The 12313-nt window shown below is 41.0% G+C and overlaps 1 protein-coding gene and 1 non-coding gene across 2 annotated transcripts; one reads left to right on the top strand and one right to left on the bottom strand.

Moving 5' to 3' along the window:
• The first annotated feature begins 2398 nt into the window (after nt 1–2398).
• LOC130737706 (uncharacterized) lies at nt 2399–5332 on the top strand. The gene is made up of 2 exons (XM_057589531.1): nt 2399–4277; nt 5027–5332. Exons 1-2 carry the CDS (start codon nt 2483–2485, stop codon nt 5155–5157), a joined length of 1926 nt encoding a protein of 641 aa, XP_057445514.1. The 5' UTR covers nt 2399–2482; the 3' UTR covers nt 5158–5332.
• A 5246-nt stretch (nt 5333–10578) lies between these two features.
• Nucleotides 10579–10651, bottom strand: LOC130741652 (small nucleolar RNA Z267). Its single transcript, XR_009020538.1, has one exon. It is a non-coding gene; the product is annotated as a small nucleolar RNA Z267 (small nucleolar RNA).
• Nucleotides 10652–12313: the final 1662 nt, after the last annotated feature.

The raw sequence follows: 12313 nt of genomic DNA, 5'->3' as shown, positions 1-12313 counted from the left end.
CTCCTTGTGGTTGTGGCTTTTGGGTCCTCTTTGTGTGTGGCTTCCCTTGTTTCCGTCTTGTGGGTTTAATTCCTTTTCGGGTTCATTTGTCTTTTTGGCATTGCTGAGTTGAACTCCCTTTAATGCATTCTAGCTTATAAAAAAATAAAAATAAATCTAAGATGAGTGAACATGTATTTATATATTTATTAGGCTTAATCCAGTTTTTGGTCCCTATCCTTTGTCATAAATATGGCTTTAGCCCCTCACCGGAGCAAAGGTAGGAATTGGTTCCTAGTTTTTGGCAAAATAGTTGGCTTTGGTCCTTCCGACCGGTTGGGTCAACGCCGGAGCTCCGCCAGCTGATATGGCTCTTGGCACATCAATTAATGAGCTTAGGTGGATTTTTTATTTATTTTTGATTTAAATTATTAAAAAAAATAAAAAACCCCAGTAATTATTGTCCCTAATTAGCCTCATATATTATTTAAATAAAATCATTAAAAAGGGAAAATTCAACAAAATCTTTTTGCAATACCCAGAACTCCCGGAACTCCAATGCCACAAAATCATAACTCTAACCCATAAACTCCTCAAATCTAATCAACTCTAACCCAAATTACACAAAGACACGATATTCATCAAGCACAAATAACCTCCCATTTCCCCTTCCTTCACGAAATCCTTTTGCAATACCCATAACTCCAATGCCACCATCAAAATACCCTCCACCTCCTCCACGCGGGTATGGTAAAAGGCTGGATTTTTATAGCAAAAGGAACACAGAGCAAAGAAAGGTGTTGGCTTTGTTGTTTTTGTGTAAATGGGTATTATTTGCTGCGGTGGATGGATGATACCCTGCAAATCTTCTCAAAACTTCAGCTTCCATGCAGAGAACGATGGCGTGGTCCGTGGTGGTAGCGGACGAGATTGAGGACCTGAAGCGCCGATCTGAACCTCGCGCGATGAAGGCATCAGTTTGGTGGTGACAGAACTGAGCTTTTGGGAGTTTAAGAAGGTGGTTGGGGCGGACCAGATCTGAGCTTCTGGTGCCTATGGATTCTGTTCTTGCGTTTATGTTGATGATGTGATTCTCCTAGCTGGGCGTGGTTGTTGCTTGTGCTTGTTTTTTGTTCATCAAGATGATGAAATGATGATGAAGATCAATTTAATTTAATTAGGGGAAGTTTGAAATTGGGTTTCTGGGAAAGAAAAGATGAAGTTGAGGATGATGAAGATGAAGATTGGATGATGGTGATTAATCTGGGATTTTTTTAAAAAAAAAATTAAATAAAAATTAAATAAAAAATCCACCTAAGCACATTAATTGACTTGGCAAGAGCCACATCAGCTGACGGAGCTCCGGCGTTGACCTAGTCGGCCGGAAGGACTAAAGCCAACTATTTTACCAAAATCTGGGGATCAATCCCCACCTTTACTCCGGCGAGGGACTAAAGTCATATTTATGACAAATGATAGGGACCAAAAACTGGATTAAGCCTATTTATTAAGTATAGTGACTATTTATTTTTCATTTCACTTCCTCTCTTTTTTTATATTACATTCAGTGACGGATGTATGTAGAAGACTATGAGGGCACATGCCCTCACTTGATTTTTAAAAAAATCATTAGAAAAAAATTGAGTAGTAAAAGTATATGGTTTTTTATGGCTCTTTTGATAAAAAATGCTCTCACTTGTGTTTCACATTGCTAAATGCCCTCACTTGTATTCCACATTGCTAAATGCCCTCACTTGAGTAGTAAAAGTGTGTGGTTTTTTATGACCTATTTGGTAAAAAATGTCCTTACTAGTGTCCCATTTGGTAAAATATGCACTCATTTTTAATAGTAAATATTAAAAAAAATTATACGAATTTATATATGTATTGCCCTCACACCATCAAATTTCTGGATCCGTCACTGATTACATTTGTTCATTATATCTCTCACATGCACCTCTTTTTTACTTTATGAGGTTGGGCCAAAATCCTACCTACTAAGTTACAGCATTCTGCATTCCACATAGCACCAACCACCAACTACTATACCCTAAAATACAGTTTCACTGATACTGATGCTAATAGTAATTGCTTTTAGCGTCCTGATAAACGCTAATCTTACAAGTTTTATTAGAGCTCGGTAACTCTATCCTTGAACAACTGAAAGATAAGTTCAATAAGTTCAACTCGTCCTAATCATTTAAACAACCTAATTTATACATCACTCTAACTTTAGTGGTTGAATGAGTGTGAATGGAATCAAATTCCATTTACAGTATAGTCAAAAAAGCACAAACACATCCGATCCACGGATCCACCTACCTCGTGCGTGTCAAACAAGACACAGATGACAAATGTTGACTTGCTAACGTTCATGGTCTCATGGCATACGAAGAGAACAATTTATAAACTGCACCTGATTGTACCTGAATTCACACTCTCACTCACACTCACATTCACTCACTCAGCTTCAGAAAAGAATCACTCTGTTCTGTTTCCCAAAATGGCAACACCAATAACTGGCACCATCGTGTTCAACACCGTTGGAAGAGTACAATACGGCTTCGACGTTTACACCGTTAACCTCCAAAACAACCCTCCGCTGGAAGACCACCGCATCACTGACGGCGTCTCCGTCAACTTTAACGCCCAGTTCGTTGAAACTCAGAGTGACAACGACAATCACAGCATTGTCTTCATCTCTCAACGAACCGGGTCTCCCCGCATCTACCTTACCCGACCCGGAACTTCACCTGAACCATTGCCTTTCGTTGCTGAAAGCTTCTTCCATGATCGCCCTGTCATAAAAAACGAAACTCTCTACTTCGTTTCCGCTCACGAACAACCCGACCCGATCGGAAAGACGCTTTTTAAAAGCTGGAGCGCGGTTTACTCCATCGCTGTTAACGGCGGCGGAACAATCGAGAGGCTAACCCCTCCTGGCGTTGTGGATTACAGCCCCGCCGTATCTCTCACCGGGAAATTCATCGCTGTCGCTTCCTACGGTTCACGCCCGTGGCGCACCCTGGAGTTCCACAAGCTCGACACAGAGATCGCCGTTTTTGCCGAGTCTGACCCGGAGAATCGGGTTATGGTTTCCGAGCGTGGTCGATGGCCAACTTGGTCGCGAGATTCCACGATTTTCTTCCTCAGAGTTGCCGAGGATGGTTGGTGGAGCATCTTCCGTGTCGAGTTGCCTCATTCAAATCTCACCCAACCTCCAACCCCACCAATTCGGGTTACGCCGCCGGGGCTGCACTGCTTCACTCCGGCAGCCATGCACGACGGCAAGCGAATTGCCGTAGCAACACGCCGGGGAGGGAACAACAATTTCCGCCACATCGAGATCTACGATCTCGAGTCCAAAACCTTCCAACGAGTGACTGAATCCATCAACCCGAGTTTCCACCACTACAACCCGTTCGTCTCGAACGATTCGCTCCACCTCGGGTATCACCGGTTCCGCGGTGAGTCAACCCAAGGCGACTCCACAATCCCCCATTTGGAACAGGTGCAATCTCGGGTTCAGAACTTGCAGTTGTTGAGGCTAAACGGTGCGTTTCCTACCTTCTCCCCAGATGGTGACTTCATCGCGTTCAATCACATCCCCTTCAATCATGAATCAGACGGAATCAAGATAATCAGATCCAACGGCTCAAAACGTTGGACTTTGGTCGAGGGAAGGACGTGCTTCGCCAACTCGTGGAGCCCGACGGAGAAGCACGTGATATACACCACAATCGGTCCAACTTTCGAGTCAGTTACGAAAACTGTTCAGATTGCAAGGATCGAGTTCGACCCAATTCATTTAACAGACGATCGCGAGGAGATACCATTCATGTTGAAGTTTCTGACCGGAGATAACACCGGTAACAACGCTTTTCCGTCATGCTCACCCGACGGGAAGTTCGTCGTGTTTCGGTCTGGTAGGTCAGGGCATAAGAACTTGTACATTGTTGACGCAGTTGATGGTGAATCGAACGGCGGGATACAGAGGTTGACAGAGGGGGAGTGGATTGATACGATGCCATTTTGGTCACCGAAGGGTGATTTGATAGCGTTTTCGTCTAACAGGCATGAACGGGGGAATAATGAGGTGTTTGGGATTTACGTGGTTAAGCCTGATGGGAGTGATTTGAGGAGGATTGAGGTTGGAAATGATGGGAGGGAGAGGTTGAACCACGTGTGTTTTAGCCACGACGGAGAGTGGTTGTTGTTCACGTCGAACTTCAGTGGGGTTACGATGGAGCCGGTGGGAATGCCCAACCAGTTTCAGCCGTATGGGGATTTGTATGTAGGGATGGCAATGGGTAGGGTCTGGGTAGGGTACGATAGTACCCATTCCCATACCCGCGTTTTCAAAAATTACCCGTACCCGTCCCCATACCCGCGTGGGTAGCAACTTGAATGTCCGTCCCCGTACCCTCTGGGTACCTATTTGCCCATACCCGTGCCCATTACCCGCAATTTTGCTAACCAAAATATATTTTCACTATTTTTGTTAATAGTAAACAAAAATACAACTACAATTTTATATAAAAAACACTGAGAAAAATATAAAAGATTATTCAAATACTTAACAAATAAAATCATTCAACTAAGCATATTTTTTTATAAGGAATAAACGAAAAAGATATAATTTTAAATTTATAATTTAGATTTATAATATAGCTCTAAAGTCGTAGGTTAATAACTTACAAATTTTAAAAATAAGTGGGAGTAAATTAGTGATGATTATGAACAACTTAAATACTCACTTATTTTTTTTAAAAAGAGTAAGTTTGAAAGCTATTGCTTAAGTTAATTTGTTATATATTACCAAATAATAATAATAAGAATAATAATAATAATAATATGTGTGTGCGGGTATGGGGCGGGTTGGGTACTATAATACTCATACCCGCACCCATACCCGCTACTTTTTGCGGGTAATTATCCATACCCAACCCCTTACCCATCTAGCGGATTTTTACCCTACCCATAGTTGGTATTTTTTGCGGGTACCCTATGGGTCCTAGACCCATTGCCATCCCTATTTTGTATGCGATGAGGTTGGATGGAAGTGGGTTGAGGAGGCTGACGTGCAATGCATATGAGAATGGGACGCCAGCATGGCACCACTTTGGATCACTTGTGAGCTATAATAATCGAGGTTTCGGTTTTAAGCCAAAAGAATAAATGGTTCCAACCTTCACGAGGTAGGGTCCTGGGTACCTTTTGCCGAGTGAAGTGAATAAATGTGGAGTCATTCAATTCTTATTATCTACGGGCAAAAAATGTTAGAAAGAATTTACTTGAGTATATTGTCTCAAAAAGAGGAGAAAACAATAAACCTATCCCCCGGGTTAATGTTCGTCATTTTTAACTTTCAAAAAGAAAAATAATATTAATCTATCTAAGTTACATGTTTATACTCAATTTTAGTCATACTTAATGTGTGAAAAAATATGAATAGAGAAATAAAAGACGCGATCGGTGATATGATGAGAAAAAAAGAGAATGATGAAAAAAAAAAGTGAAATTAGAATGAAAGAAAAGGTGATCATCAAATTAAAGATATTTTAAAACAAAAAAAAATTATCCGCTTTTTCTTATTATGAAAAAACTACTGGTATGACTAAGTAATAGCCAAAAATTGGGGCTTAGTAAACCGAAGCTCCGTCCTCAGGCAAGAACTAAAAGCAAACTAAACGCAAACGACCTTACAAAGACAATGACTAGTTTAATGATTAACCTGGTATTATATATATAGTAGTTTAAAGATCTTTTAAAAAAAATAATATCCGCATTTTTTATTATGAAAAGACTGCCAGCGTTTCTTTTCTTGTAAAAGGTTACTAAGTAACACCCAAAACCTTGGGCGTCACACTTTCTCCTTAGCTTACCTCCTCCTCGTGTTGAGAATCGTACGTAGATGGGTTGCTAGATATGGGTCGCACGTGATTTGGCGAATAGCTTCCAGCGCTCGTCTAAGACAGATGATTTTTCTTAATCCAGTGCTCGCGCTCAAAGTTCTATTGGATTAATTGCTTGCAAAAGGCAAATAGATTTCCTCGACTAAACACTTCGCTCGTGGAGGGCATGATTTTGTGATGAGATCCTCGTGCTCTAATTTTGCACGTCGTGGGCCTTCTTGTAAGTAAGAGTAAGAGTTCATTGTTGAACATAAATTAGATAGGTAGAAGTATAAAAATCACGACGTGGTTTTGGGTTAGATCCCCACAGATAGCGCAAATTGTTCGGTTTTGAGAATCTAATGAGACTCTTTCTCTCGGAGCTGATGACGACATGCAATAGTAAGTGTCCAATAGGGGATGGTGTTGTTTCCTGTTACACGGTAATGGGTACTTGCAGAAGACACTCCGAGGCTCAAGCTAGTATAAGTGTTAGGGAAACACTTCTCAGACTCAGTAGAACTCAATTTTAAATGCTTGAATGACAAGTGTGTGGGAAGCCCTTAAGTGAGACTTTCGACCATATGGAAAATCTTTGTCTATCACATCTTAGTTAGCTATGTCTCGGCCTTCTTATGGTCGATCGATCGCAAGCTGGGACAAGATGTTTTTTTCCGAATCATTCAGTTCGTCATTTTAACAACTGCTTAAGTGCACATATTTTGGTCAATTAAGATAAATTCGAGCATGACGACTTTGTAGCCGATCGAAACATAAAGAAACCAAACTCAACGTATCAATAAAACATATTACAAAGACCAAAAATATTTTAAGCCGCCTTTGAATCAAAATCTCTTCACACAGCCACGATAGAATCTCTTTTGCATTTTTCCTTTTAATTTGTTCCTCTTTATAGATAGGATTAATAGCTGTTTTGGTCTCTCACTTATCACGATTTGACAATTTTGGCCCCTCTAGAAATTTATTAGCTTACACTGTGTAACACCCTAATTTCGGTGGCGTCACTTTAGTAACCAAAAATCAATCAAGCGGAAAAGTAGGTATTTTTTTTCGATTTGTTTTAAAAATAAAAGACTTGTCGAAATAAGTATTCAACCCAAAAAGATAAACATAACTAATGTACAATTATATTTACAACCCCAGCTATAAGTAGCAAGTCACGTCACGAGTAACCTCCAGTGACGGGAAAAGTGGCAGAAGGTATCTGAAAGTAGTGCCCGCGGGAAAATATGTACAAACCAAAGTAAATGTCAAGTATTCGAAATACAGTCCTCCATACGAAAGTAGGTCAGCCCAAAATGGTCTAAACAAGACCACCTATTCCAACCAACTCTCTGTGATTCTCATAGAGGGAACCACACAAAAAGCTAAAGGTTTGGGACCTACCCTGCCCCAAAATGAGAACATGACGACTAGAGCTATGACGCTACTCCTACTATATCCTCCCCATAGAAGCGTATCACAACACTCCTCATCCTACACGCTGGCATGGTCGTCGTCTGAATCTGAATCCAGAACAACTAGCTCCGTATCTGCATCAATCACCTCCCTCGCTACCGACCGGGTCTCAATCCTAGAAACTCCCGTCACCGCATCCACTACGCAAACGAACACGTCCTCCTCCGTCTGGTGCACCAATGGCACAACATGATAACCACGGGGAGAAGTCGATGTCCTCAAGCGAAGGGTGGCAGCAGCGACAAGCTCCTCTGCTGGCATCGCGGGTCCGGAACCCGATCCAGTATCATCACGATCAGCAACAGTGGGGGAGCTCGATCCCGAAGAAGCCCCTCCCACAGACTCCTCCTCCGAGGGGTCCTCGTCGTCGGACGACGGTAGTGGTGGTGGTACTCCTACACCAGGTCCGCAGTGCACGCCAGGTGGTAGGTTAAAACTGACAGAATAACGCCTCAGTACTCCCTCAGTCTAGTGTCCCAGATTGTCGACACGGTCCTCCATTATTCTCCCTGAGTAAATAGCTCGGTGGCTAGCGGGGTCAACCATCCATGAGCCGGGGATATCCTGATCTATCATCTCGAACCTAGTCCCCCTCGAGGGGTGGACCATCGTGAACCAATCCGCCATGGACATCTGACAATGGGCGTACAACCGCTAAAACACAAACAGCAGGCGCAAGGGTCAACTCAAAGAATTACATAAATAATACACCCAATAGATAAAGTTTACGGGGATATATACTTAGGTTCGATAGGCTTATACTAGCACTGTAAATAGTATATCCTCCAATGAAACATAAATGACAATTACTGACAAATAGACAATTATCAAGTAAGATAACAAATATCAATCACATTCGACAATTAGGTCAGCATGTATGATGAGATGCAATGACGTGCTTAGGAACAAAAATGCTCCGGATAGATGGGCACCATCGTGTCAGTCCTAACACCGGCCTAGTGTTTAACCATTTCCGCTCGGGCATCTCTTACACCAAACAAATGTAGTCAGATCACCCGTAACCCGCAGGTCTGCCATTTCCGTCTGCTACCAAGAACCACCTCAGTGTTCTTACATGGAAATCTGGGTCTTATGACCATTTTTGGAATCCAACGAGGTCCGACATCCCACCGTGTATAAACCCCAATGTATGAATGATGCAATATGATTAGCCAAACAACGTCTCCGACCTCACTCGACACGTCGTCACGTGTTCTAGGTAACTTATTGTCTCTAAAAAGAATACCCTAAGGTAAATGTCGATTCTGCGACAAAAGACAATTAAATATAAAAAGAGTGCAATCACCCTTGATGACTTCTCGAGTCATCTGACTCATCCAATTCCGATGGTCAAAAACTGCTCAGCGAGCGAAATAGTACCAATGTACTTGGAAACTTATAGTTCCCCAACTTATCTTTTAGATAGCCAAACAATAAACTGCTCATCGAGCAAAAGAGAATCAACATACTCATAAACTTATTAGTTTCCCGGCTTATCCTTTAGATAGCCAAACAATAAAACTGCTCATTGAGAAAAAGAGTATCAACATACTCAGAAACTTATTAGTTTCCCCAAAACTTGGATTCGACGACACTTCTCATTTTCCAAAACTAATATCCAAACCCTAAGCTTTCATCTAAGATTGTTATCATTATTTTAAAGAGTTTAGAGGTTGTTTAGTGTTTTATGAATTTTCCTTGTAAAATAATTTTCATTTAGGTTTATTTCTAATCTTATGAGTTTAAAAGATCCCATCATCCCAAGTAACTCCCAAAGAAGGTCTCGATCCACTAGAACAATAACAAGGGCCCGAACCTCGGTTCGTCACGTCAAACTTTCCCAAAATCTCATCATGAGTATGGCATAACTGTCTGTTATCCTCACTCTGACGTACAACAGATATATGTGTAATTGCATAACCAAATTAGCACAATCCAACAATCATGGCACATATATCAACACATCCTAAAATTAACCATTTAGCACATAACATGTGAATCAATCAATAACAATCAAAGCGATAAGTAAATCCCAATCAATAATGTCGGTCGAAGCCTCAGAAAACGGAAATACACGTCTCAATTAGTTCACTCGGCCGAAGCCTCCAGAAAACATTTCTCAGTAAATCACAATCAAGTGCATAAACAATAAATCAAGTCGAATTCGTCGACACCTAAAGCATTAGCTAGTATTCAGTGAGTAGCTCACCAAACAAGTCAGAACTCACCAAACAATAATTACTAACGTCATACGAAGCATCCTAAGCTCCCGAGTACGATAACCTAATGCGATAAGACGAGTTTTCGAAAAAGAGAAATTTTCCTCCCCCCTTGGAGATGCTCTCGATCGTGCACTACTTTCAGTGTACCAGCGCTTTTTCTTCGATCAAACTTGTTTCCTAGGTTATCATTAGTAGTAACTAAGGTGAATTGAAGCTCGGAAAATTATCGGATCGAAAACTGAAGCAAGGGTATTTTGGTAAGTGTATTTAGCTCGGAAATTCAAAATTGGAATTTCGAAAAAAAAATTGGATGGGGTCGTTACTAACGACGTTTATGACAACTAATCCTACTGGCGCTAAGCTTAGTCGAGAGTTTTCAGCCCAAAGAGCGAAACTTTAGTCGAAAAATGGGTATTCGAGCATAATCGAAGCTCTACGACGATTCAGCGAGATTTGGCGGAATGTTATCCGCTAAAAATGCTCTTGGGTTAGTAGAGAAGAGGTTTTGACTAAGGGTGTCAATGCGGGTTCGACCCGCGGGCTCAACCCGCAAACCCGCAAAAGAGGGGCGGGTTGGGCCATGAAAAATGAACCTGCAATCATATCGGCCCGCCCCTCCCCGCTCCGCAAACCTGGCGGGTCAACCCGCAGCTGGGCGGGCTAACCCGCATTTCCCAAATCTGGACTATTAATGTTAAAAAAAAAAAATCAAGCTGATTGTGGACCACACAACACAAGTAAAATATCCAACGTTATCTCAATTTGTGTGGACCACAAGAAGGACCACAAGCTTTCCTTATCATCTGAAAAGTGAAAACACCATTGAAAGAAGTCTCGCTGCCGCTGCCATTGAAAAAAGTGAAAACACCAGTGAAAACACCATTTACGTCAGTGCCTCAAATCAAATAACGATCATTGAAACAAATCTCAAAGTATATTTAGAACCATTGAAACAAAGAGAAGCATTGAAAATTTAGAACCATTGAAACAAATCTCAAATAAACACAGTGCCTCAGCTTGAAATTTACGTCATTGAAACAAATCTCAAAGTATATTTAGAACCATCACAGGCACATAACGATCAAAAAGAGAATGAGTTTGGAAAAAACATGAAAAAACAAGTGAAGGTTTGTGTTGTCTAGAGAAGAATAGAAGGATCTCAAGAGAGAGGTAGAAGGTGAATAAGAAAAGAAGATGCTGCTGTGCGCTTCTCTTAATATCTCCCTTTCATGTTGTTTGTGATGTCAATTTTTTTTTTTCCAATTGGTTGCTTCCACTCTTGGATATGGCACTCAGTGGCTTTTTCGTGCCTTTGTCTCTTCATTTGATTCATGTTTTAATGAGGCATTTGTTGTATACATTTATTAACTTAAAGTTACAGATTCGTACTTACAATTTTTTACCATCTGACTTATATTTTTGAAGAATTTTAGTGAATTAATTCATGAGTATTTAAGAATGATTGGATCTCAGTTATGTGTTCTCATTATTATTATTTGCAATCAGGTTTTTTATTTGAAATGGACCCAATTGAGAGAGAAATTGACCTCGCTATTGAAGAAGAATGTCAAACTAAGAAAAAGCGTAAGAAAGAAACTGCTAATTGTTGGAAGCATTTCACAAAGATTGGGGTTGGTAAAGATGGAAAGAAAAAAGCAAGGTGTAATGGTTGTAAAATTGAATATACAATTGGTGGCCATGATTATGGAACTTCAACTTTAAATCGCCATGTACCGAAGTGCCACAAGCTGAATATGTAACGAGTAGAATGGCACGTGAGGAGAGTGTTGACACTAATGCTGAGTCATCAAGGAAAGAGGGACTGCATAACAAAACCCCTGAATTGAAGGAATTGGGACGCGGGATGAGAGAGAAGAAACCCAGCTGGAAACTAACGGAATCACATGGAGGCTAACGATTTATAGGAGAGGAGTGGAATGAATTAGGCAGGTAATTGGTTGTATGAACCTCCTTCTCCCTCTGAATGTTCTTCCCCCTTCTGAACTGTTCTTTTTATTCTGTATTTTCTTCTGCTTGTTCTTGAGATTTTTTTCCTTCGTCTCCATCTCACTGAGACTTGGAATTTGTTATCAACAATTGGAACACGTTTCTTGCTGAATCTACTGTTTTCTCATAATCTCTGTAGTTTGGTGCATTACATTGGTGCTTTCATCTCACCATGGCAGACAACACACGAATGAAGGAGATTTACGCAGAATTGAAGAAGAACGCTGATGCGATTGCTCATGTTAGCGACAATTTTCATCTTCAAATTGAGCGAGTGGAATCGGTGAATCAAGCTCAGATGGCGAAGATCGACGTGATGCAACTATCTAATGAGTCTCAATTCACACAGCTGAATGCGTTAATGACTCAAGTGTTGCAACAGTTGCAATTGATTCCGGTGTCTTCCCATGGTGCTTCGAGCTCAGGCAAAGATCAACAACGTAATTCGTTTCAGGTGAGATCTGTCAAACTTGATTTTCCTCGCTTTGATGGGAAAAATGTGATGGATTGGATTTTCAAGGCTGAACAATTCTTTGATTATTACGGTACTTCAGATGCTGATAGACTAGTGATTGCTTCAGTTCATTTAGATCAGGATGTAGTTCCTTGGTTTCAAATGATTCAAAAAACTGAACCGTTCATCTCTTGGCAAGCTTTTACTCGAGCTCTAGAACTTGATTTTGGACCATCTGCTTTTGATTGTCCTCGTGCTACTCTGTTTAAGCTGGCTCA

This window comes from Lotus japonicus, chromosome 2, assembly GCF_012489685.1.
Source record: "Lotus japonicus ecotype B-129 chromosome 2, LjGifu_v1.2".
NCBI classification, from domain to species: domain Eukaryota; kingdom Viridiplantae; phylum Streptophyta; class Magnoliopsida; order Fabales; family Fabaceae; genus Lotus; species Lotus japonicus.
Note: the sequence above shows the minus strand (reverse complement) of the source record. Positions and strands in the feature narration are given on the sequence as shown.